Source organism: Sus scrofa, chromosome 13, assembly GCF_054392235.1.
Source record: "Sus scrofa isolate SSC_HxYL_T2T_F1_AM1 chromosome 13, Sscrofa_HxYL_maternal_Yorkshire_Landrace_v2.0, whole genome shotgun sequence".
Taxonomy (NCBI): Eukaryota; Metazoa; Chordata; class Mammalia; order Artiodactyla; family Suidae; genus Sus; species Sus scrofa.
Window position 1 is genome coordinate 53908218 of NC_139395.1, and position 26122 is coordinate 53934339.

Sequence of the window (26122 nt, forward strand, 5' to 3'; positions counted from 1 at the left end):
ATCTTTTAACCCTCTACACCAGGCCAGGGATCCAACCAGCACCTTTGCAAGGATCCAAGCTGCTGCAGTCAGATTCTTAACCCATTGCACCACAATAGGAACTCCCCCCCCACCCGCCCCTGACCCCAACACTTTTTAAGATTACAGTTAGTTATTTTGTAGAAAGTCCTTCATTTAGGGTTTGTTTGATGTTTCCTTATGATTGGATTCAGGTTAAGCATCTTTTGCAGGATATCACTGTCTTCTTCTATTATTTCCTATCATTTAGCACATGGTTTTAATTTGTTTCATTCCTGGTGACTGATTGTAACTTTGAGCATTTGATTAAGATAATGTCCTACTACAAAATTATACTCTTCCTGTTTTGTAATGCAGTATTTTGTTGTTAAAGTATTTTAAACCTATGTAAATATTGTGTTCTTCAACAATATATATTCATCAATTTATCTCAATGTGAACTCAGAGTTTCCTATTTTATTTAAAGAGTTATAATCTCATTATTTATTGTGATATTGAAATTTCCTGATCTGGCTAATGGGAGCTCCCTTCTAGCTGACTTCTGTGTTCTTTTGACACACCATTTTTGAGCACTTTCTAGCTCAACAAGATGTCTCAGGCACATCTTGTTCTTGTCTTGCTCCAGCCCTTGAGTCAGCCATTTCTCCAAGGAGCCATAGTTCGTTCGTTTCTTTCTTTCTTTCTCTCTCTCTCTCTCTCTCTCTTTCTTTCTTTCTTTCTTTTATTTATTTTTTGCCTTTTTGCTATTTCTTTGGGCTGCTCCCGCGGCATATGGAGGTTCCCAGGCTAGGGGTTGAATTGGAGCTGTAGCCACTGGCCTACGCCAGAGCCACAGCAACGCGGGATCTGAGCCGCGTCTGCAACCTACACCACAGCTCACGGCAATGCCAGATCGTTAACCCACTGAGCAAGGGCAGGGACCGAACCCGCAACCTCATGGTTCCTAGTCAGATTCGCTAACCACTGCGCCACGACGGGAACTCCCATAGTTCTTTTTAATGGAGAATGGTGTTTGGAAGCCGAGATATAGACTCAGGTGTACATTCATCGTAACTGGGGGATCTCTGCTCACAGGCCTTCTTCTTCTTCTTCTTTTTTTTTTTTTCTTTTTTTACCATTTCCATTGCTCCTTATTTGTTTAGATTCATATTTCTGTTTTTTGAATTTTTTAAATGATTTTAATTTTTTCCATTATAGCTGGTTTACATTGTTGTCAAGTTTTTTGTTTATTTGTTTTAGGGCACACCCATGGCACATGGAGGTTCCCAGGCTAGAGGTCAAATCGGAGCTGAAGCCGCTGGCCTATACCACAGCCATAGCAACTTGGGATCTGAGCTGCATCTGTGACCTACACCACAGCTCACAGCAACACCAGATCCTTAACCCACTGAGCAAGGCCAGGGCTCGAACCTGCATCCTCATGGATGCCAGTCAGGTTCGCTAACCACTGAGCCACAACGGGAACTCCCCATGGATGCCAGTTGGGTTCGATAACCACTGAGCCATGTTGGGTTGGCTTACTACTGAGCCACGATGGGAACTTTCACCAGCAAAATGACCCAATCACACATACATATATACATTCTTTTTCTCACATTATCCTCTATCATGCTCCATCATAAGTGATTAGATAAAGTTTCCAGCGCTACACAGCAGGATCTCACTGCTTATCCATTCCGAAGGAAATAGTTTGTATCTATTAACCCCAGATTCCCAGTCCATCCCACTCCCTCCCCCTCCTCCTTGGCAATCACAAGTTTGTTCTCCAAGTCCATGAGTTTCTTTTCTGTGGAAAGGTTCATTTTGTGCCATGTATTAGATTCCAGATATAAGTGATACCATACGGTATTCGTCTTTCTCTTTCTGACTTACTTCACTTAGTATGAGAGTCTCTAGTTCCACCTATGTTGCTGCAAATGGCATTATTTTGTTCTTTTTTATGACTGAGTAATATTTCCATTGTGTATCTTACCACATCTTTTTAATCCATTCATCTGTTGATGGACATTTAGGTTGTTTCATAATGTTGCGATGAACATACAGGTGCACGTGTCTTTTTCAAGGAAAGTTTTGCTCACAGGTCTTCTTCTTCTTCTTTTTTTTTTTTTTTTTTTTTTTTTTTTGCTTTTTATGGCCATACCCATGGCATATAGAGGTTCCCAGGATAGAGGCCAAATTGGAGCTACAGCTGCCAGCCTAAACCACAGCCACAGTAATACAGGATCCAAGCCGTGTCTGCGACCTACACCACAGCTCATGGCAACACCAGATCCTTAACCCACTGGAGCAAGGCCAGGGATTGAATCCATAACCTCATGGTTCCTAGTCAGATTCACTTCCACTGAGCCATGACAGGAACTCCATGTTCACAGGCCTTCTTGATGAAGGAGCTAGGAAACATGTGCAGGTATGTGACACACATACATACTTACAACTAATTGACTCCTATACATTTACTGAAATCTATGAGTTCACATGGATAACTCAAATTCCAGTCTAGCATCAGAGGGTTCATTCTAACTTTCCCTCTTTCTATCTGTAGTTCCCGTCTCTGACAGTAAGAAACTTGGCTTCCCTCATCCTCCATGTATTTACCTATTGCATCTATCCCTCTATGTAACCAAACTCCCATTGCTACCACCCCTTCCCTGACAAGACGCCCTACTCCCTTGCCTGAGCTCTGACTCCTTGTTCCAGGCTGCCCTTCTACACAGAAGCCTTCCTTACTCTACTAGGATAACCTGTGCAAGGTGCCTCCCTATGCACAAAAGCCCTTCTCGCCCTGCTTAGGTCCTGACACCCCACACCCCCACAACTCTCCATGTGCACGCCTTCTTCTTCCCACTAGGGCTCTGAGACCCTGCACTAGGCTGCTCTGCTTTTTTTTTTTTTTTTTTTGTCTTTTTGCCACTTCTTGGGCCGCTCCCCCGGCATATGGAGGTTCCCAGGCTAGGGGTCCAATCGGAGCTGTAGCCACCAGCCTACGCCAGAGCCACAGCAACGCGGGATCCAAGCCGCATCTGCAACCTACATCACAGCTCACGGCAACGCCGGGTCCTTAACCCACTGAGCAAAGGCAGGGATCGAACCCGCAACCTCATGGTTCCTAGTCGGATTCGTTAACCACTGCGCCACGACGGGAACTCCATAGGCTGCTCTTCTTCATGGATACTCCTCACTCCTTGCATTCCGAAATCCTGAAGCAGGGTCACAACCTGCACAAAAGCCCTTCTCATCATGCTTGGACTCTGAAACAGCCCTCTCAGGCACCCTCACGCCACTTCTATTCCAACATCCTGCTGCCTGGGGGCTGCTTCTCCACCAAAATGCTATTTTTATCTATCTTGTGCTCAGTCACCCTCCTGTGTAAGGTCCTCCTCACTTTGCACAGATGCTGACACTCCACACCAGGGTGCCCCTTTGCAAGGATGCCTCCCTCACCCCAGTTGGATTCCAACATCCTGATTGGGCCCCTGTGGCTCAGCCATCCTGCACAGACTCCTACTTTGGCCCCATCTAATGACTTTAGGACTGAATTACTTAGAAAGGGAAGAGGAAAAACCATACACTTGTTTTTACATGAAATCTCTGGATCTGTTATTACGATATTACTTTTGACTCTTTATATACAAGATGGCTTAGCCACAACATTGTAAATCCACTACACTTCAATTTTTAAAAAAAGAACATGACTTAGCTAAATTTTTCTTTTCTTTTTTTCTTTTTTCTTTTTTGTCTTTTTGCCATTTCTTTGGGCCGCTCCCTAGGCATATGGAGGTTCCCAGGCTACGGGTTGAATTGGAGCTGTAGCCACTGGCCTACGCCAGAGCCACAGCAACGCGGGATCTGAGCCGCGTCTGCAACCTACACCACAGCTCACGGCAATGCCAGATCGTTAACCCACTGAGCAAGGGCAGGGACCGAACCCGCAACCTCATGGTTCCTAGTCAGATTCGCTAACCACTGCGCCACGACGGGAACTCCCATAGTTCTTTTTAATGGAGAATGGTGTTTGGAAGCCGAGATATAGACTCAGGTGTACATTCATCGTAACTGGGGGATCTCTGCTCACAGGCCTTCTTCTTCTTCTTCTTTTTTTTTTTTTCTTTTTTTACCATTTCCATTGCTCCTTATTTGTTTAGATTCATATTTCTGTTTTTTGAATTTTTTAAATGATTTTAATTTTTTCCATTATAGCTGGTTTACATTGTTGTCAAGTTTTTTGTTTATTTGTTTTAGGGCACACCCATGGCACATGGAGGTTCCCAGGCTAGAGGTCAAATCGGAGCTGAAGCCGCTGGCCTATACCACAGCCATAGCAACTTGGGATCTGAGCTGCATCTGTGACCTACACCACAGCTCACAGCAACACCAGATCCTTAACCCACTGAGCAAGGCCAGGGCTCGAACCTGCATCCTCATGGATGCCAGTCAGGTTCGCTAACCACTGAGCCACAACGGGAACTCCCCATGGATGCCAGTTGGGTTCGATAACCACTGAGCCATGTTGGGTTGGCTTACTACTGAGCCACGATGGGAACTTTCACCAGCAAAATGACCCAATCACACATACATATATACATTCTTTTTCTCACATTATCCTCTATCATGCTCCATCATAAGTGATTAGATAAAGTTTCCAGCGCTACACAGCAGGATCTCACTGCTTATCCATTCCGAAGGAAATAGTTTGTATCTATTAACCCCAGATTCCCAGTCCATCCCACTCCCTCCCCCTCCTCCTTGGCAATCACAAGTTTGTTCTCCAAGTCCATGAGTTTCTTTTCTGTGGAAAGGTTCATTTTGTGCCATGTATTAGATTCCAGATATAAGTGATACCATACGGTATTCGTCTTTCTCTTTCTGACTTACTTCACTTAGTATGAGAGTCTCTAGTTCCACCTATGTTGCTGCAAATGGCATTATTTTGTTCTTTTTTATGACTGAGTAATATTTCCATTGTGTATCTTACCACATCTTTTTAATCCATTCATCTGTTGATGGACATTTAGGTTGTTTCATAATGTTGCGATGAACATACAGGTGCACGTGTCTTTTTCAAGGAAAGTTTTGCTCACAGGTCTTCTTCTTCTTCTTTTTTTTTTTTTTTTTTTTTTTTTTGCTTTTTATGGCCATACCCATGGCATATAGAGGTTCCCAGGATAGAGGCCAAATTGGAGCTACAGCTGCCAGCCTAAACCACAGCCACAGTAATACAGGATCCAAGCCGTGTCTGCGACCTACACCACAGCTCATGGCAACACCAGATCCTTAACCCACTGGAGCAAGGCCAGGGATTGAATCCATAACCTCATGGTTCCTAGTCAGATTCACTTCCACTGAGCCATGACAGGAACTCCATGTTCACAGGCCTTCTTGATGAAGGAGCTAGGAAACATGTGCAGGTATGTGACACACATACATACTTACAACTAATTGACTCCTATACATTTACTGAAATCTATGAGTTCACATGGATAACTCAAATTCCAGTCTAGCATCAGAGGGTTCATTCTAACTTTCCCTCTTTCTATCTGTAGTTCCCGTCTCTGACAGTAAGAAACTTGGCTTCCCTCATCCTCCATGTATTTACCTATTGCATCTATCCCTCTATGTAACCAAACTCCCATTGCTACCACCCCTTCCCTGACAAGACGCCCTACTCCCTTGCCTGAGCTCTGACTCCTTGTTCCAGGCTGCCCTTCTACACAGAAGCCTTCCTTACTCTACTAGGATAACCTGTGCAAGGTGCCTCCCTATGCACAAAAGCCCTTCTCGCCCTGCTTAGGTCCTGACACCCCACACCCCCACAACTCTCCATGTGCACGCCTTCTTCTTCCCACTAGGGCTCTGAGACCCTGCACTAGGCTGCTCTGCTTTTTTTTTTTTTTTTTTTGTCTTTTTGCCACTTCTTGGGCCGCTCCCCCGGCATATGGAGGTTCCCAGGCTAGGGGTCCAATCGGAGCTGTAGCCACCAGCCTACGCCAGAGCCACAGCAACGCGGGATCCAAGCCGCATCTGCAACCTACATCACAGCTCACGGCAACGCCGGGTCCTTAACCCACTGAGCAAAGGCAGGGATCGAACCCGCAACCTCATGGTTCCTAGTCGGATTCGTTAACCACTGCGCCACGACGGGAACTCCATAGGCTGCTCTTCTTCATGGATACTCCTCACTCCTTGCATTCCGAAATCCTGAAGCAGGGTCACAACCTGCACAAAAGCCCTTCTCATCATGCTTGGACTCTGAAACAGCCCTCTCAGGCACCCTCACGCCACTTCTATTCCAACATCCTGCTGCCTGGGGGCTGCTTCTCCACCAAAATGCTATTTTTATCTATCTTGTGCTCAGTCACCCTCCTGTGTAAGGTCCTCCTCACTTTGCACAGATGCTGACACTCCACACCAGGGTGCCCCTTTGCAAGGATGCCTCCCTCACCCCAGTTGGATTCCAACATCCTGATTGGGCCCCTGTGGCTCAGCCATCCTGCACAGACTCCTACTTTGGCCCCATCTAATGACTTTAGGACTGAATTACTTAGAAAGGGAAGAGGAAAAACCATACACTTGTTTTTACATGAAATCTCTGGATCTGTTATTACGATATTACTTTTGACTCTTTATATACAAGATGGCTTAGCCACAACATTGTAAATCCACTACACTTCAATTTTTAAAAAAAGAACATGACTTAGCTAAATTTTTCTTTTCTTTTTTTCTTTTTTCTTTTTTGTCTTTTTGCCATTTCTTTGGGCCGCTCCCTAGGCATATGGAGGTTCCCAGGCTACGGGTTGAATTGGAGCTGTAGCCACTGGCCTACGCCAGAGCCACAGCAACGCGGGATCTGAGCCGCGTCTGCAGCCTACACCACAGCTCACGGCAATGCCAGATCGTTAACCCACTGAGCAAGGGCAGGGACCGAACCCGCAACCTCATGGTTCCTAGTCAGATTCGCTAACCACTGCGCCACAACGGGAACTCCCATAGTTCTTTTTAATGGAGAATGGTGTTTGGAAGCCGAGATATAGACTCAGGTGTACATTCATCGTAACTGGGGGATCTCTGCTCACAGGCCTTCTTCTTCTTCTTCTTTTTTTTTTTTTCTTTTTTTACCATTTCCATTGCTCCTTATTTGTTTAGATTCATATTTCTGTTTTTTGAATTTTTTAAATGATTTTAATTTTTTCCATTATAGCTGGTTTACATTGTTGTCAAGTTTTTTGTTTATTTGTTTTAGGGCACACCCATGGCACATGGAGGTTCCCAGGCTAGAGGTCAAATCGGAGCTGAAGCCGCTGGCCTATACCACAGCCATAGCAACTTGGGATCTGAGCTGCATCTGTGACCTACACCACAGCTCACAGCAACACCAGATCCTTAACCCACTGAGCAAGGCCAGGGCTCGAACCTGCATCCTCATGGATGCCAGTCAGGTTCGCTAACCACTGAGCCACAACGGGAACTCCCCATGGATGCCAGTTGGGTTCGATAACCACTGAGCCATGTTGGGTTGGCTTACTACTGAGCCACGATGGGAACTTTCACCAGCAAAATGACCCAATCACACATACATATATACATTCTTTTTCTCACATTATCCTCTATCATGCTCCATCATAAGTGATTAGATAAAGTTTCCAGCGCTACACAGCAGGATCTCACTGCTTATCCATTCCGAAGGAAATAGTTTGTATCTATTAACCCCAGATTCCCAGTCCATCCCACTCCCTCCCCCTCCTCCTTGGCAATCACAAGTTTGTTCTCCAAGTCCATGAGTTTCTTTTCTGTGGAAAGGTTCATTTTGTGCCATGTATTAGATTCCAGATATAAGTGATACCATACGGTATTCGTCTTTCTCTTTCTGACTTACTTCACTTAGTATGAGAGTCTCTAGTTCCACCTATGTTGCTGCAAATGGCATTATTTTGTTCTTTTTTATGACTGAGTAATATTTCCATTGTGTATCTTACCACATCTTTTTAATCCATTCATCTGTTGATGGACATTTAGGTTGTTTCATAATGTTGCGATGAACATACAGGTGCACGTGTCTTTTTCAAGGAAAGTTTTGCTCACAGGTCTTCTTCTTCTTCTTTTTTTTTTTTTTTTTTTTTTTTTTGCTTTTTATGGCCATACCCATGGCATATAGAGGTTCCCAGGATAGAGGCCAAATTGGAGCTACAGCTGCCAGCCTAAACCACAGCCACAGTAATACAGGATCCAAGCCGTGTCTGCGACCTACACCACAGCTCATGGCAACACCAGATCCTTAACCCACTGGAGCAAGGCCAGGGATTGAATCCATAACCTCATGGTTCCTAGTCAGATTCACTTCCACTGAGCCATGACAGGAACTCCATGTTCACAGGCCTTCTTGATGAAGGAGCTAGGAAACATGTGCAGGTATGTGACACACATACATACTTACAACTAATTGACTCCTATACATTTACTGAAATCTATGAGTTCACATGGATAACTCAAATTCCAGTCTAGCATCAGAGGGTTCATTCTAACTTTCCCTCTTTCTATCTGTAGTTCCCGTCTCTGACAGTAAGAAACTTGGCTTCCCTCATCCTCCATGTATTTACCTATTGCATCTATCCCTCTATGTAACCAAACTCCCATTGCTACCACCCCTTCCCTGACAAGACGCCCTACTCCCTTGCCTGAGCTCTGACTCCTTGTTCCAGGCTGCCCTTCTACACAGAAGCCTTCCTTACTCTACTAGGATAACCTGTGCAAGGTGCCTCCCTATGCACAAAAGCCCTTCTCGCCCTGCTTAGGTCCTGACACCCCACACCCCCACAACTCTCCATGTGCACGCCTTCTTCTTCCCACTAGGGCTCTGAGACCCTGCACTAGGCTGCTCTGCTTTTTTTTTTTTTTTTTTTGTCTTTTTGCCACTTCTTGGGCCGCTCCCCCGGCATATGGAGGTTCCCAGGCTAGGGGTCCAATCGGAGCTGTAGCCACCAGCCTACGCCAGAGCCACAGCAACGCGGGATCCAAGCCGCATCTGCAACCTACATCACAGCTCACGGCAACGCCGGGTCCTTAACCCACTGAGCAAAGGCAGGGATCGAACCCGCAACCTCATGGTTCCTAGTCGGATTCGTTAACCACTGCGCCACGACGGGAACTCCATAGGCTGCTCTTCTTCATGGATACTCCTCACTCCTTGCATTCCGAAATCCTGAAGCAGGGTCACAACCTGCACAAAAGCCCTTCTCATCATGCTTGGACTCTGAAACAGCCCTCTCAGGCACCCTCACGCCACTTCTATTCCAACATCCTGCTGCCTGGGGGCTGCTTCTCCACCAAAATGCTATTTTTATCTATCTTGTGCTCAGTCACCCTCCTGTGTAAGGTCCTCCTCACTTTGCACAGATGCTGACACTCCACACCAGGGTGCCCCTTTGCAAGGATGCCTCCCTCACCCCAGTTGGATTCCAACATCCTGATTGGGCCCCTGTGGCTCAGCCATCCTGCACAGACTCCTACTTTGGCCCCATCTAATGACTTTAGGACTGAATTACTTAGAAAGGGAAGAGGAAAAACCATACACTTGTTTTTACATGAAATCTCTGGATCTGTTATTACGATATTACTTTTGACTCTTTATATACAAGATGGCTTAGCCACAACATTGTAAATCCACTACACTTCAATTTTTAAAAAAAGAACATGACTTAGCTAAATTTTTCTTTTCTTTTTTTCTTTTTTCTTTTTTGTCTTTTTGCCATTTCTTTGGGCCGCTCCCTAGGCATATGGAGGTTCCCAGGCTACGGGTTGAATTGGAGCTGTAGCCACTGGCCTACGCCAGAGCCACAGCAATGCGGGATCCGAGCCGCATCTGCAGCCTACACCGCAGCTCACGGCAAGGCCGGATCCTTAACCCACTGAGCAAGGGCAGGGACCGAACCCGCAACCTCATGGTTCCTAGTCGGATTCGTTAACCACTGCGCCACGATGGGAACTCCAACAATTTTTCTTTTAAACCAATATATCTCACGAAGTATTGAGTTTACTTAAGACAATGTTAATTTGCCCATAATTTATGATATCTCATACCACTCATTTATCCGGTGTATCTAACATTTGTTTCAAATCACAACCTCTACTAAAGGTGTTTTTATCCAAAATGAGGGTAAAAGTCAAAATCTTCTTATAAACCACTAGGCTTTACATGACCTGTCCTCCTCTTCTTCCTCCCCATGAAGTCTTACTCCTGGTTCACTCCTTTCCTGCATCCTGATCTCTAGGCAATTCTTTTTTTTTTTTTTTGTCTTTTTGCCATTTCTTGGGCAGCTCCCGCGGCATATGGAGGTTTCCGGGTTAGGGGTCGAATCGGAGCTGTAGCTGCCAGCCTACGCCAGAGCCACAGCAACGCAGGATCCGAGCCGCGTCTGCGACCTACACCACAGCTCACAGCAACGCCGGATCGTTAACCCACTGAGCAAGGGCAGGGACCGAACCCGCAACCTCATGGTTCCTAGTCGGATTCGTTAACCACTGCGCCATGACGGGAACTCCCGTTTTTTTTTTTTTTTTTTTTTTTTTTTTAGGCAATTCTTAAATAGGCCTGGCCACTCTTGCCTTAGGGCTTAGAGTCTCTGCCCTAGTGTTTCCTCTTCCTAGAACACCTTCTCCTCAACTGTCCTTATTGCTCACTCCAGGGACTCCAAGTTATTGTTCAGATGTCACCTTCACAATGAAGTCCACTCTGACAAGTTTACTTAATATTGCAACTGCCCGTCTTCCCATTTTCCCTGCTGTTTTCCACAGCACTTCCCACTTTCTATCATTCTATATTTCTAATACTTATGTTTATTTTTCACTTTATTCCTACCATCCCAATTAAACTGTAGCCCCACAAGGGCACGCATTTTTAATATTTTATTCACTGCCTAATCAATATTTGTTGAATGAAGACAGCCATTTGCTGAGGTAGTCTGAATCCCAAAACTAAATTCAGAGCACCATCTAGTGTTCTTGGAAGGATGTGCTGATTAACTCAGATTTCTCTACGTTAGCCATGATGTAGACAGCACTGGTTTAATCAATTCTCAGTTAACTGTTTTTTTACTGCCCTCTGTGGTTCTATAAAAGTAAAATCATTTCAATGATTAAACATATTGGCTTCTTTAAGAGCAATCTTTTCTCTGGAGTTCCCATCTTGGCACAGCGGAAGGGAGTCTGACTGGGAGCCATGAGGATGCTGGTTCAATCCCTCGCCTTGCTCGGTGGGTTGGGGATCTGGTGTTGCTGTGAGCTGCGGTATGGGCCGCAGACGCGGTTCAGATACTGAGCTGCTGTGGCTGTGGCGTAGGCCGGTAGTTGCGGCTCCAATTGGACCCCTGGCCTGGGGGCCTCGGTGTGCTGCAGGTGTGGCCCTAAAAAGACAAAAAAAAAAAAAAGAGCAATCTTTTCTCTATTGACTTGGCTGTTGCTCTCCAGAATTTCTGAGGAGTAGGAATGTCTTGAAGGTCTTATCTTTTAACCTTGGGACAGCTCCCCTACCCTCACTGCCAAAAACCAAAAACCAAGTAGTGTAGGTACCAAACTTTTGCTAATTTGGTACCTACACCATTTCTCCAGATTATTGCAATACATATTTATTGATTTTAAACATTTAGAATTGGCCAAAAAAGCCCCTAAATCAAAGTGATAAAACAGTAGTAAGCATAACCGTAATATTTAAAATAGTATCAGGATTCTCTAAGATAATGAGGGCAATCTTCTGATTTAAAAAAATAAAGGCTTCTTTAGATTTAAGAACGAGGAAAATAAAATGAAAGCTGCCTTAAAAGCATCAACACATTTAATATTTAACAGTAAATAATGTCAACAATTAACTGATTTTTATTGAATGCTTATTGCTGTGCTCAGCACTATTCTGAAAGCTCATTAACCATCTTCACAACTCTATCATGTAGGTTCTGTACATTAAGCCCTATTTTTCAGATGATGAAATGAAGACACAGAGAAGTTAAGTAACTTGACTAAAGTCACAGAACTAGTAAAGAGGGAAGCCAGATTTCAAAGGCAACTAGGCGGGCTCCACAGCCCATGTCCAAGAGCTCATACCCATGCTTTCATCTACCTCCCAAGTATGCCGCCTGGTTTCAAAGTTCTTGGCTTGGTCAAAAAATTAATTTATAATTTCATCATCTTCCAAAAAGGAGTCAAGGCAACCATCAAAGAAACAGGCATATACAATTACCCTAGAAATAAAATTTCTTCAAATAGTCAAAAAAGTAGAAGCTACAGAATTTGCCTAAGGATTTATGTTTTAGCTACAAATCTAGTCTGAGGATGCTGTGGCAAAGAGCAAAAGCAACATTAACATTAAGGTCACAGGCCAGACGGTGTTTTGGAAGGGCTTAGTGAAGAATTTTGCTATTGGCTACTCAAACATCTCTTTTTGCAACACTCCTCAGAACTTTTGATTCTACCCTCCAATTGCCCAAGGCTTCCCCTCACTCTGCCAGTGAATCTAAGATTTTAAAGTAGATGGAAGTGACTAAGATTCCCAAATTACCAATTAATATACTCATTTCTTCAGTTTGGTTCTTCTCAGCTGGATGAAAACAGCTAATTATCTGTTAATGTGAGTCTCATTAAGGAGTGATTTATTAGGTAACATCTAGAATTATTTGCATTATATATTATACTCTTAAAAAGAGTATGAAAGAGTTCTTGCTGTAGCTCAGCGGGTTAAGAACCTGACTAGTGGAGTTCCCATTGTGGAGCATCGGAAACAGATCCAACTAGGAACCGTGAGGTTGAGGGTTCGATCCCTGGCCTCCCGTTCAGTGGGTTAAGGATCTGGCATTGCTGTGGCTCTGGTGTAGGCTAGCAGCTATAGACCCCTAGCCTGGGAACCTCCATATGCCATGGGTGCGGCCCTCAAAAGCCAAAAAAAAAAAAAAAGAACCTGACTAGTATTCATGAAGATGCAGAGATGCAGATTCAATCCCTGGTCCTGCTCAGAGAGTTAATTAAGGATCCCGCATTGCTGTGGCTGTGGTATAGGTTGGGTGCTGCAACTCTGATTTAACCCCTAGCCTGGGAACTTCCACATGCCACAGGTGTGACCCTAAACAGCAAAATGAATAAATAAATAAAAGGAATCTTCCTCCCCCCTGAATTTTGGACTGTTGGAGTCTTTCAGTTCAAAAGTAGGAGGATTCCCAAGCTCTCTAGGTGATTCTGGAAATGACGCCCCTCTCACCTTCCTCTGTTGGAACCAAAGACTCCTTCCCAAATGTTCACTCGACTCTTTAAATTTTCTAAAATGCAAGGTTATTTGGGAATGGGAAATGGCTATTTTCCATTCTGGAGAGTGTCTGTCAACATGTGGTTTGAGGATGACCTGCTATGGACTCATCTTTGGGATTCCTAGCCCTACCTCTGACCTACTGCATCAGAATCTTCCAGTTAAGCTCAGTAATCTGTATTCTAACAACCTCCCCTAGATGACTTTTACGTGTACATAAATCTGGTAACCACTAACCTAGGGGGATAATTTTGAAAAGTAAAGCACCACTGTCATTTAGGTTGTTGGAGTCTTTTCTATTATAGACCGCAGATCAGAATTTCAAGAAGTATCATGTAAAAACCTAACTATAAGAAGATCAAATATAATTTTATGAGACTAATAATTAACCATTTACAAGACTGTATGTCCTTTTGTTGTAAATTATATGTGTGAAATGTCTCAAAGAATTCTTTGGTGAATGTTGTTTAATCCTGCCTTGCCATCCATAAAATTAACCAGCTGGCCAAAGTTTTTACTATGCTACCCACACATGAGTCTCCAGTAAGCCTGGAGGCATTCTCTGAACAAGCCTCATTTCCTGTGTAAAAGGAACTGAGTTTGGTCAATTGTACAGAACTTAGGCTGATTAAAATTAAATTGGTTATCAAAGGAGACTGTAATTCCATAGCTTTAGGGAAGTTTTACAACAGGAAATATAATCATCTTTCCGGATGAGCAGAGTGAACAGTAGCATAAAGCTAGAGGATCCAAACAGAAAGCCTTTTAAGATCCTTTCTAGCTTTATAATTTGACTAAACTGCCTCTCCAACCAACTGTATGTCAATTTGTTTTTGTTTGTTGTGTTTTTTAACCAGCTGAGCCTGGCAAGAATTCCTTGCCACCAGATAATTTAAGGGCCTCCTGAGAAGCCTTTACAAAGATACAGCTTAGATGCATGGAACATACAAAGCAAGAAACCATTTAACTTTGTGATAATACCCCACCCAGATAATTCAGATACCTAAGAGAATTTTTTCATTGGAATTATTTGGTTTGGCCAAGCTAACTGGCCAAACCCCTTCAGTTATACCATATAACTACTCTTCTTTCTTACACTTTGTTTTCACTTGTCACTTATTCCTGATTCTTATCAACGGCAACTAGCTTTCTTCTCCTTCTTTTATAATCTAATCACAGTTCACCCAAGAATGTTTCTTACCTTCAAAGTCTTCCTTCTTTACAGTCAGGATGCATGCCACTGTGCTGAGGAGAAATGTCAAAGGGCAGAGTTGTGTTGCTGAGATCGGTACGATGCTGGGTATATCCAAGCAGCTGGGAACCAATAACACCGTGTAAGAACTGACAGCAAACCACTTTTCAGAAACTAATCATCTATTCTAGAGGGTGACTAGTGGATAAAAAAATGTAAAAGGAGAGTCCTTATTGAAAGCTTGTAACACTAAGGATAACTCTGTGAAACCATACTGCAAGACTTCCTGGTAAATATTTAAAACCCGATTTTATTTTTCTATCATGAGATTGTGGGACATTTTAGTTTAAAACTGCTTAACTTCCAATCTGGTTACTGTGTTTGGATTTGTTCGTTTATCTGGATTTGTTCTAATTTATTTGTGGAACCAGGTAACTAATCTTTATTCAATAGTTTTTATATTTCTTGAATGAAAATGGAATGGATTGGTGGGATGAATGGCTAGATATTTACAAGACACTAATGATTTTGCCATTCTCTCTGTATAATGATTTTTCTAAAAGAATCTGTATGGCTTCTTATAACCCTACAGAAGAACAAACAAGGCAGTGTGAGGTTGGGAAAAATGATAAAGAGGCAGATCTAATACAGATCAAGTTCTAGAGTGGAGCTTCACTTTTCTCTCCTTTAAAAAAATTAGAGGCTGAAGAAGCGATCTAAAGATTCTTCCAAAACTTTAACAGAAATGCGAATCAGTTATTAACATAATAAACCAGTGTACCTTGATTTTCAAGAGATGCCTTCATTTGTGATTAAAAAAGTAAATAAATAAAGTCTGAATTGCGGCGTGTCAGCCTCTCAAGGCCAGGTAAGAACCGATGAACTAGCAACAAAGGCGTGCTCTTAACTGAAAATACTGATACCCAAGTGCCCAGAAAAAAAATCTTTTCTACTGTCCAAGAATTACCGGGAAGTCAGGTTGACACAACTTCAGATCTCCCAGACATCTGAGTTAGCCAGCACCATTTTGTTGGAGAAGGGAGACTGGAAGCTTGGGGCAGGGTTTGTAAAATTATAATTTAAGGAAACTAAAGAAGGCGCCGGCAGTGAGGCCTCCTTCATGGTCTCTGATGAAAAATGGTGGGGGATACGTAAAACTGCCCTAGGTTCCCGACTGTGGTCCTCACTCTAGGTTCCTAGGGACGCACGGGGAAGACTGTCTACTACACTTCACACCCCTACGCGAGCAGCCAGGGTAGGTGCTCGAGGTGTGCAAGCTGCTCCGCTTTCGACCCCTCAGCGCCGCCTTTACCGCCTCCACCGACTCCACTGTCTCCTAGGCCCGTGATCTGCGCAGAGCTCAACGCGGGGGAGCCTCCCTCCAACCCCCCACGCTGACCGACATCGCCGCGAACCAATAAGCGAGTGGGGAGGTGGGGCAGGCAGTCCAAGGGGGCGGGATTTCCCTCACCGCCGCGAGGCCTCTGGGCGCCAGGCGAGGGCGGCAGAGCCAGCTAGAGAGGGCGGGTCGGGGTCAGCTGCTGAAGGCAGGCGGGCGTAGGGAGCTGTGGGCGGTCGCCGCGTCTCCTGCCGCCGCCCTCCCTCCCTCCCTCCCTCCGCCACGATGCCGGGGATCGACAAGCTGCCCATCGAAGAGACGCTGGAGGACAGCCCGCAGGTAAGGCGCGGGCAGCGGCGGGCGGCGAGGGAAGGAGCGGGGCCGGCCGACCCCAGGCCTGGCGTCTACGCGGCCGCAGGTGCCCGCCCTGGTCCAGGTGGGCGCCGCCCCCCAGTGTTCCCGCTGGTCGCGGGCCGCGCCCGGAGCCGCCGAGCCAGAGCCGTCCTCCCGAGGCCCGTCTCGGCCTGCGCCCCTAAGCCGAGAGCCGCGCGCGGGGTCTGGGACGTCCGCGGGCAGCGACTGAGCCGCCGTCGCCTTGGCTCGTGGGCCCGGCGGTCACGTACGCCCTCGGGGCTCCCTTGTATTTGACAGAAGGTGCTTTTTTGTCGCCGTCTTGTGAGGTGATAAATCTCAATACTGGTATTTTCCCCCGAAAACCTCCTCGGAGAAAATGCAGAAAAGACCCTGTAGACTTCATGGTTTCTGACCAAGCTAGGGGAGGAAATGGATAGTTTTTCTTGGGGAGATGCTGAAAGACTCTTGATTTGCCGGTGTGGAGAGGGCAAAGCCGGTCACGGGTCCCAGAGCCTCCCGTGGCCGTGTCTTGGCGGTGAGTGTAGCCGCTGTCACTCGGGCTGTGCACGCCGAGTGATGGACGGCGCCTTTGAGGCTCCACCACTGCTGCGCCCTCGTTGCAGACTTGGCCCTAATCAACTCATCAAAATAAAAGCCCTGTGTTTTGTGCTTTGGGGATGATGCTAGTGCGGTTGCTGTAGTTTAAAATAATCTAGGAAAACATAACCATTACTTAATGTTTTCGGTACTGAAGAATGAAATCAGCTATAGTAAAAACATGTTATGTTGGTGGGGCCTGTAACTTGCATTGAGAAACTTATCGCTAGGCCTGTCTCTTACACAGTAGGGGTTTAAGATGATGTTGCTGTTTGGCTACCACTTAGAATGAAGAAAATTTTCTGAAATGTTGTTCCCTTAGAACTGCAGTTGCACATATTTCTCGAGTCTTTGACAGTTTAATAGGACTCGAAAAGAAGGGGAGGAAGGGACTAGATCCCCCTTTTCCTGTATGATACGTCTGCCATGGATATTGTGCTAGTTTTGATTGCCAAGTTGAAGTTGGGTTCTGATTGTGGAATTGATTTGTTTTTTTCACAGCGAAAGTTATCTTCACAGACCAGTTGACTGCTGGTAATGTACTCTTATCCGCCTATGTTGACAGAGAGAAACCCACTTCTTGACTTCCAGAATAGATGGTTCAAATGCTTCATGATTTCTGTAGTATAAAGTTATAAGCTACATTTGTTTCAAATGTTTAGCAGAAATTTTATGGGATGTATTGGTCAGGTGCACTTTGTCATTTTATTTTATAAGACTCAACAGGTTGCCTTGCCTTTTTTCTCTTACCTGGCCTGGTTTTTATAGCTCATAAAGACTACAGACTACTCAGAATGGGTTGCACAGTGCCCTAGCCATGACTTAGGAGGGTGTAATCTCTTGACTCATCTAATTTCTTGAACTCTTCACACAATTAGTTTACAATTTGAGCATTAAGTGTTTTCCTTCTTTTATAAGCATGTGCCATATTGGTATTAGTTTTATGGTAATTTTTAATGAGATAGCCACATTGGTATTCTTTTAATTTTAGGAATAATAAATTTGAACTTAATATTTATTTGGGAAATTAATTGGGACGGCTGTGGTTTAGAAAGGGAAGCAATTCTTGGGGCAAAATAGAACACCCTGGATTCAGGATATAAGGGTTTTAGTCTTTACTGCCACTTAATACCTTCTGTTTTAGAGCAAGTCACTTAACTTCTCTGAACCGCAGCTGTTATATAGATAGTAAGTATTTTAATCCCTGTACCTGATTATAAAAATAATAGTTGTTTACTTCAGAAAAATTGGAAGGTACAGAGAAGTTACCTGTCATGTACCCAGCAGCAAACTGTTAACAGTTTGCTTTCTTTTTTCTAGTTTTTTTCTGTTACACATTTTAATGTGATTGAAATTATATTATGCATAACAATTTTTATTTGGCTTAACATTGTAGCTTAAGTGTCTTCATACATTATTACAAACTGAATAAAAATTTTAAAAGTTGCATGTTTCCTTGACTATTTTCAGTCAGTTGTCCTATTGTTGGTCTTAGAGAGTTTTCCTCAAGTTTTGCTTTTATATATAGGGCTGAGATTAAAACTTCTGGACATAAGGTTTTATTCTCATCTGAACTATTTATTTAGGACAGAGTCCAAGAAGTTGCGTAATAACTAATAACGAAGAGTAGGAAAACTTTTTAAAGCTTCTGATTAGATTATCTGATCCTAATCAAAAGTGGTCTGTGAGTTGCTATGTAAAAAATTAGAGCCTGGGAGTCATGAAAGACTACCCTGGATTACATTTATCCTTTTTTAGTTTTAATTTACAGAACTAAGTATTAAAATAGGAGTATATTTGCAAGTTCAAATCCAGCTGATCAAACATAAACATTTTTAGAATTATCTTGCCCAAACCGTACCATTCTGCAGAAGTCAGCATCTATGGAAGTAGAAAATCTTAAAACTGTACTAGATGCCTTGTCCATGCTTATATATTGTTCTGAAAACCAGAAACAAAATGATACTTTCTAATTAGTAGGAGTGGATATGATCTTTAAAAAAATATTTTATAAAAAGAATAAAATACCTAGGAGTAAACCTACCTAAATTGACAAAAGACCTGTACTCTGAAAACTATAAGACGCTGATGAAGAAAGAAATCAAAGATGACACAAACAGATGGAAAGACATACCATGCTCTTGGATTGGAAGAGTCAATATTATCAAAATGACTATACTACCCAAGGCAATCTACAGATTCAATGCAATCCCTATCAAATTACCAAGGACATTTTTCACAGAACTTGAACAAAATATTAAAAAAATTTTTATATGTAGATAAATATCTTATCAATGATTCATCCATGCTAGAACTATGAAGGCAAATTCCAGTCCCGGATGGAGGCTTCTTTCTTTGGCATAATATGAAATATTCATATATTGTGAGAAATACTTTTTTTTTTGGACTGTGCCCATGGCATGTACAAGTTCCTGGGCCAGAGATTGAACCCATACCACAGCAGTTGCATGACAGATCCTTCGCCCACTGAGCCACTGAGGAACTCCAACAACTTTTTTTTAATGGACATTTTGACATCACTTATATTGAGATGCCCCTTATAGTTGATGTTGTTTGTAATTGCCTGCAAATGTACACACTTAGTTTATTCTCCTAGTGACATGAATGGCCAAGTGCAGACTTTCCATGTTCAGCCAGCAAATCAGTTTAACAACCGCTTGAAGGATTATCAGTCTCGTTTTTTGTCTAAAAACATTTCTTTGACATCTAGTAAGATAAAGCAAATTCTCCCATCGGACTTGCTGAATGGGTATCAAAGGTTTAGAAGAAAATACTGGAGACAGAAGTGGAGTGCTTCTAAGAAATATTTATCATGTGCTTGTAGCACAGAGTAATATTGGATGAGAAAATATGGACAGTGATGACTCATGTCAAAAAAATGACTCACACAAGAGTTGAAATTTTAGGGAGTTCCTTGGTGGTCTGATGGTTGACTCCCAGTGCTTTCATCACTTCGGCCCAGTTTCTAGCCCTGGTCTGGGAATTGAGATCTCACATCAAGCCCTGCACACCAAAAAATTTTTTTAAAAAAGAGTTGAAATTTTAGGGTTATATTAAATTTATGCAACTTTTTTCTTTTTTGTGTTTACATGAGAAATATATATAAAATTCTTTCAAAGACCTATTTCCATAAATATAAAGTAAAAACTTCAAGACCTGGAGTTCCTGTTGTGCCACAGTGGTTAGCAAATCCGACTAGGAACCAAGAGGTTGCAGGTTCGATCCCTGCCCTTGCTCAGTGGGTTAAGGATCTGGCATTGCCATGAGCTGTGGTGTAGGTCGCAGACGCAGCGAGGCTCCCGAGTTGCTGTGGCTGTGACATAGGCTGGCGGCTACAGCTCTGATTTGACCCCTAGCCTGGGAACCTCCATATGCCACGAGAGCGGCCCTAGAAAAGGCAAAAAGACAAAACAAAAAACAAAAAAAACCTTCAAGACCTAAGAAAACCTGAAATCATAGCTTAATTGCCAACATTGTTTTGTTTGTTATGATAGTACATAAAACCGGTTTTATATACTACTATAACAAACAAAACAGCTCTCAGAGGGTGCCATCATAGATTCAGTGAAATGGTACCATAGTGACTGCATTGTTGTAAGCTTCTAACTTTAAATTTTCATATAGTATTGAACTTGATATTACTAGCTTTACATAGGAAAGCCGTTTCAACTCTGATGCCAAGAACATCTTTTTAATTTAATTCCACTAAATGTTTTTGTGTAAATGTGCTTATTCCTTGAATTAGAATGATAATTTTCGAATGGAAAAACCTAAGTGGCAGGTTTTTCTTAAAAAAGGCACTAGCTAAACAAGATTTCATGATGCTTTGTTTTTACATCTCACAACAGCACTTGGGCAGTGGGAGTAGGGCACTGGAGCTAAAAAATAAAGATTCTGTCAGATCTAAATCTCTGGGGTATGGGGGAGTAGAGGACTGAGATAACATGGCCTTCATAAATTGGTATAATGATTTTATGCTGCTTTTTTTTTTTTAAACCATAGTGACTTAGCTTCCTCTTCTGAAAAGAGGAAGCTGAGGAGTAAGTTGATTTTTAAAAACCAGCTTCTAAGACTGTGGTATAAACTATTTGTAGAGTTAAAGTACAAGGTCATCTTTTAGATTTTAAGCTGTAGTTATCTCAATAATTGTTGGAATTTCATTCCTCCTCTGACTTTGTTATATAAAAAGGTGAACATACCCTGCCTTAATGTACTGAGTTTCCTTATCACTGATCCTTTTTTTTTTTTTTTTTGTCTTTTTGCTATTTCTTTGGCCGCTCCCTCGGCATATGGAGGTTCCCAGGCTAGGGGGTCTAATCGGAGCTGTGGCCACCAACCTACGCCAGAGCCACAGCAGCGCAGGATCCGAGCCGTGTCTGCAACCTACACCACAGCTCACAGCAACGCCGGATCGTTAACCCACTGAGCAAGGGCAAGGACCGAACCCGCAACCTCATGGTTCCTAGTCGGATTCGTTAACCACTGCGCCATGATGGGAACTTCCACTGATCCTTTTTTATTGACAGTCTTAACATTTGCTAACTGACAAGTTTTAAAGGTTATTTTTTTACATGCTCATATGTTCATTACACACACACACAAGCCTAACAATACAGAAATGTATAAAAAGAGAAGAAAAATAACCCTGCATTTTTCATTCAGAAAAAACCTAGTTAGCATTTTTTTTTCTTTCTTTTCTTTTTTTTTGTAAGAGCTGCGCCCATGGCATATGGAAGTTCCCGGACTAGGGTTCAAATTGGAGCTGTAGCCACCAGCCTACACCACAGCCACAGCAATGCAGGATCTGAGCTTTGTCTCCAACCTACACCACAGTTCACAGCAATGCCAGATCCCCAACCCGCTGAGTGAGGCCAGGGATCATACCCTCATCCTGATGGTTACTGGTCAGATTCGTTTCCCCTAAGCCACAAGGGGAATTCCCTTTTTTTTTTTTTTTACCTCACTCATAAGCATGTAGAAGTTCCTGGGCCAGGGATTGAAACCAGAGCCACAGCAGTGATAACACCAGATCCTTAAACCACTTGAGCCACCAGGGAACTCCCTAGTTAGCATTTTATAGGCCGTGTTGGGGAGGGGTCTGTGGTGTTGGATTACAATAGGGAGGGGTTTGGCACTGCTAGAAGAGACTGTAGAAAAAGAGAAATAATCATACTAAGTTATCCAGAAAAAAGACATTTAAAATATTGATACATGATATACTGTTAATTTGGTCTTGAATTGTTCAGTAGACTTGTTCTTAGTTTAATTACAGACTTTTTAATTCATGAAAATATACCTTTGCTGTTCCTTCTAAGGTTTGTATGACATAGTTGGAAAAATCCCTCTGGTTTTTTGTTTGTTTTGTTTTTCTTTTTCAGGTGCACTCATGGCATATGGAAGTTTCTGGACCAGAGGTCAAATCCAAGCCACAGGTGCAACCTATACCACAGCTGTAGCAACGTCAGATCCCTAGTCCACCGAGCTGGCTAGAGATGGAACCCACACCTCTGCAGTGACCCCAGTTGCTGCAGTCAGGTCCTTACCCCACTGTGCCACAGTGGGAACTCCCCCTCTGTTTTAATGAAGTGAAATTGAGAACAAACAACCTCAACATCTTGGCATTACTATCAAAAGAGAGAATATAGATTAAAACTTAGATTATTAGAACTCTAATGTCCTAGGATTTTTCTTTCTCTTAGGAAAAAAAAAAGATTTCCATCTGATTTATATAATGGTTAACAAACATATTGCTTTTATTTTATGCAGACAAGGTCTTTACTGGGTGTATTTGAAGAAGATGCTACAGCTATTTCCAGCTATATGAACCAATTGTATCAAGCTATGCGTCGGATTTATGATGCACAGGTAAAGAGCTAAAGGCGGACTGAATGCTTTTTTTTTCTTTTATTTGGGCTGCATTCATGGCATGCAGAAATTCTGGGCCAGGGATCGAACCTGCACCGCAGAGGTGACCTGAGCCACAGTAATGACAACGCTTGATCCTTAACCTTCTGTGCCACAAAAGAACTCTTGAAGCTGTGTTTATGTAACTTAATTATAAGCCTTAAGAGCAACTTGGGTTCTGTGATAAACTTTCTTTGGGACTAATTAAGTGTACATGTTTTATCTTTCCTTTCTCATTTGCTCTTCTTTCTGTACTCACATGTTCATTATGTACTTTAAAGTTGCTATGATATTTATTTGTTTTTTTAGCCTAGTGATAGTTCTCTTAAGAATTTGATTTCTGACCACACAGATTAATCCATAAAAGAAATGTTACATTTGTCACTTAATTCATCACTGAAAAAAACCCTTTAAATTAAAAAAGTGTTTCGTTCATATGGCTACATTATTATATGACTAAGTTGACTGCATTTTGGTCTAGCGTCAGCATCCAGAGAGGGATAATCAGTCATCAATGTGGTATCTCTTAAGATTTTACTAACATTATGTACAGTTTACTTCTAGTTTTAAAGCAGCAATTAGTTTTTATTAGCTAAAAAGAAAAAGCACACACCTGGAACACTACTCAATTCCTTGATGGTGTCTATTTATTTCATGGTTTGAGTTTCCTTTTTTTTTTGGCCACACCTTCGCATATGGAGTTCCCAGGCCAGAGCTCCCACAGCGGGAGCTCCAAGTTTCCTTTTAAAATACTTTAGTGATAGTTCCCTTTCCAATGATTTAATGAGGGGTTTAGAGAACACGTTGTACAGTATTTATGTTAAGTAACAGTGGTATAGGTACCTTCAATTAAAACTTCTTTCTTAATCTGTAATATGCTAATTTGAATGCTCATCTTTTTCCATAGAATGAATTAAGTGCAGCAACACACCTGACTTCAAAACTTTTAAAAGAATATGAAAAACAGGTATGGTTTTTAAAAGTATAAGTTTTAAAGTATAATTTAAAATATGCAGTAATATAGTGTATACAGATAAATAGAATTTCTTATCAATAATTCTAAGCCCTTTTGAATTCATAGAAGGTAATTTTGATATGCCATTGAAATTCCATTATGTACTTATATCTAGTTTTAATGATTTAATGTTAGACACGGGTTATCTAATTTACCTCCCTTTTTTCTTTTTCTTTTTTTTTTTTCTTTTGTTTTTTAGGGCTGCACCCACGGCATATGGAGGTTTTCCAGGCTAGGGGTCTAACCAGAGCTACAGCTGCTGGTCTACACACAGCCACAGCAATGCAGGATCTGAGCAGAGTCTGCAACCTACACCACAGCTCATGGCAATGCCGGATTCTTAACCCACTGAGTGAGGCCAGGGATTGAACCCTCAGCCTCATGGTTCCTAGTCAGATTCGTTTCCGCTGTGCAACTCCATGCCTCCCTTTTTTCAAATGAAGAAACAGGTTTGCCCAAGGTTACGCAGCTGTTTAGTGGAGGAATTGGAGCTAATTTTAAATCTTTCAACTCCTGTTACTTAGGACACATTTAATTGTTTACTAATTACATGGATTACATTTTATTAAAATGATGTTTGTAGAGCTTTTTCAAAATTTTAGAAGTTATTTAAAAATGAAAATTATAATGTCACTCTCAAAAGACATATAACATTGGACCCGTTTTCTCTGCTTCTCACTTTTCAGCGTTTTCCATTGGGGGGTGATGATGAAGTTATGAGTTCTACTTTGCAACAGTTTTCAAAAGTTATAGATGAGGTAAATGCTTATTTTATTTTGCTTGAATAAGTGGTCTTATAATTAAGTTATTAAAGTTGTTTAGCCGTTATTGGCAACTTTTATTATCATGATTTTGAGTAAATCTCTGTTATAAAAGATGATTATTTAAGGAAGGACCTTATTTCCAAATTTTGGTGGCTGTCATGTAAAAACAATACTTTCTTTGTCTGATTAAAACAAATTATTTTCAAGGAATAGGCATATAGATAAGATCTGCTCTCCCTATTCTCAGTCCATGTAACATTCAACCTTTCGTTGTGTTGTTTGATGTAGCAGGGAGAGAAGAGTTAATGGTTTCTTTGGCTTTTACATCAAGCAACATTTTATCATTCACTTTATTAATCCTTCCATCCCAGGTAGCAAATATCAACCTTTAAATTCTCTACCATCAATAAGACCTAGAAAGAATCATTAAGACCTAAGAGCTAAGAGGAAGAAAGGTCATGAGAAATGTTTGGAAAATCCATAACTATTTTTAACTAGTTCAATGAAAACTCTTTACATTAGGTATGTCTGTTTTTTCTAGTCTCTTAACTGGAAAAGTAGTTTTTAAAAATATTTTAATAACTCATTATAGCAAAATATTGTCATATGAGGTCAATATAAAGAAATATAGGAAAAGGAAATTTTTATTGTAAAATATACATAATATAAAATTTACCAGTAGTGACATTTTAAACATTCACAATGTTGTGTAACTGCCACTGATGTTCTGAACACTTTCATTGTTATCCCAAAGGAAACCTGGTGCCCGTTAAGCAGTCATTCACCCTGTCCCCTCAGCTCCTGGCAACCACAAATCTGCTATCTGTCTGTGTAGATTTGCCTGTTTGGGATATTTCATACAAATGGACTCATACAGTCTGTGGATTTTTACATCTCTCTTCTTTCATTTGACATAATGTTTTCAGGGTTCATTCATGTTGTAGAAAGTATTAGAATTTCATCCCTTTTTTTTCTTTCTTTCTTTTTTTTTTTTTTTATTTTCCCACTGTACAGCAAGGGGATCAAGTTATCCTTACATGTATACATTACAATTACATTTTTCCCCCACCCTTTCTTCTGTTGCAACATGAGTATCTAGACAAAGTTCTCAATGCTATTCAGCAGGATCTCCTTGTAAATCTATTCTAAGTTGTGTCTGATAAGCCCAAGCTCCCGATCCCTCCCACTCCCTCCCCCTCCCATCAGGCAGCCACAAGTCTCTTCTCCAAGTCCATGATTTTCTTTTCTGAGGAGATGTTCATTTGTGCTGGATATTAGATTCCAGTTATAAGTGATATCATATGGTATTTGTCTTTGTCTTTCTGACTCATTTCACTCAGTATGAGAGTCTCTAGTTCCATCCATGTTGCTACAAATGGCATTATGCCATTCTTTTTTATGGCTGAGTAGTATTCCATTGTGTATCTATACCACATCTTCTGAATCCAATCATCTGTTGATGGACATTTGGGTTGTTTCCATGTCCTGGCTATTGTGAATAGTGCTGCAATGAACATGCGGCTGCACGTGTCTCTTTTAAGTAGAGTTTTATCTGGATAGATGCCCAAGAGTGGGATTGCAGGGTCATAGGGAAGGTCTATGTATAGATTTCCAAGGTGTCTCCAAACTGTTCTCCATA

The 26122-nt window shown here is 42.1% G+C and overlaps 2 protein-coding genes across 7 annotated transcripts in view; one reads left to right on the plus strand and one right to left on the minus strand.

Annotated features, from left to right (window-relative positions):
- Positions 1-15840, minus strand: part of HESX1 (HESX homeobox 1) — a 39429-nt gene extending 23589 nt beyond the window's left edge. For 2 of the 5 annotated variants that reach the window (XM_021069005.2, XM_084988725.1), the window contains exons 1-2: positions 15457-15840; positions 14499-14611 (exon numbers count right to left, since the gene is read on the minus strand). The gene's annotated coding sequence lies outside the window, so the exon portion shown is untranslated. Of the gene's footprint in view, positions 1-14498; positions 14612-15270 lie in introns of all 5 variants that reach the window. The other 3 variants (XM_021069004.2, XM_084988724.1, XM_084988726.1) reach the window with 2 other exon arrangements.
- A 152-nt stretch (positions 15841-15992) lies between these two features.
- Positions 15993-26122, plus strand: part of APPL1 (adaptor protein, phosphotyrosine interacting with PH domain and leucine zipper 1) — a 35934-nt gene continuing 25804 nt past the window's right edge. The window contains exons 1-4 of one of the 2 annotated variants that reach the window (XM_084986670.1): positions 15993-16167; positions 22567-22665; positions 23612-23671; positions 24406-24477. In XM_084986670.1, the coding sequence (XP_084842796.1) occupies positions 16114-16167; positions 22567-22665; positions 23612-23671; positions 24406-24477 (285 nt within the window). In that variant the 5' untranslated portion in view covers positions 15993-16113. 2 annotated transcript variants of the gene reach the window in all.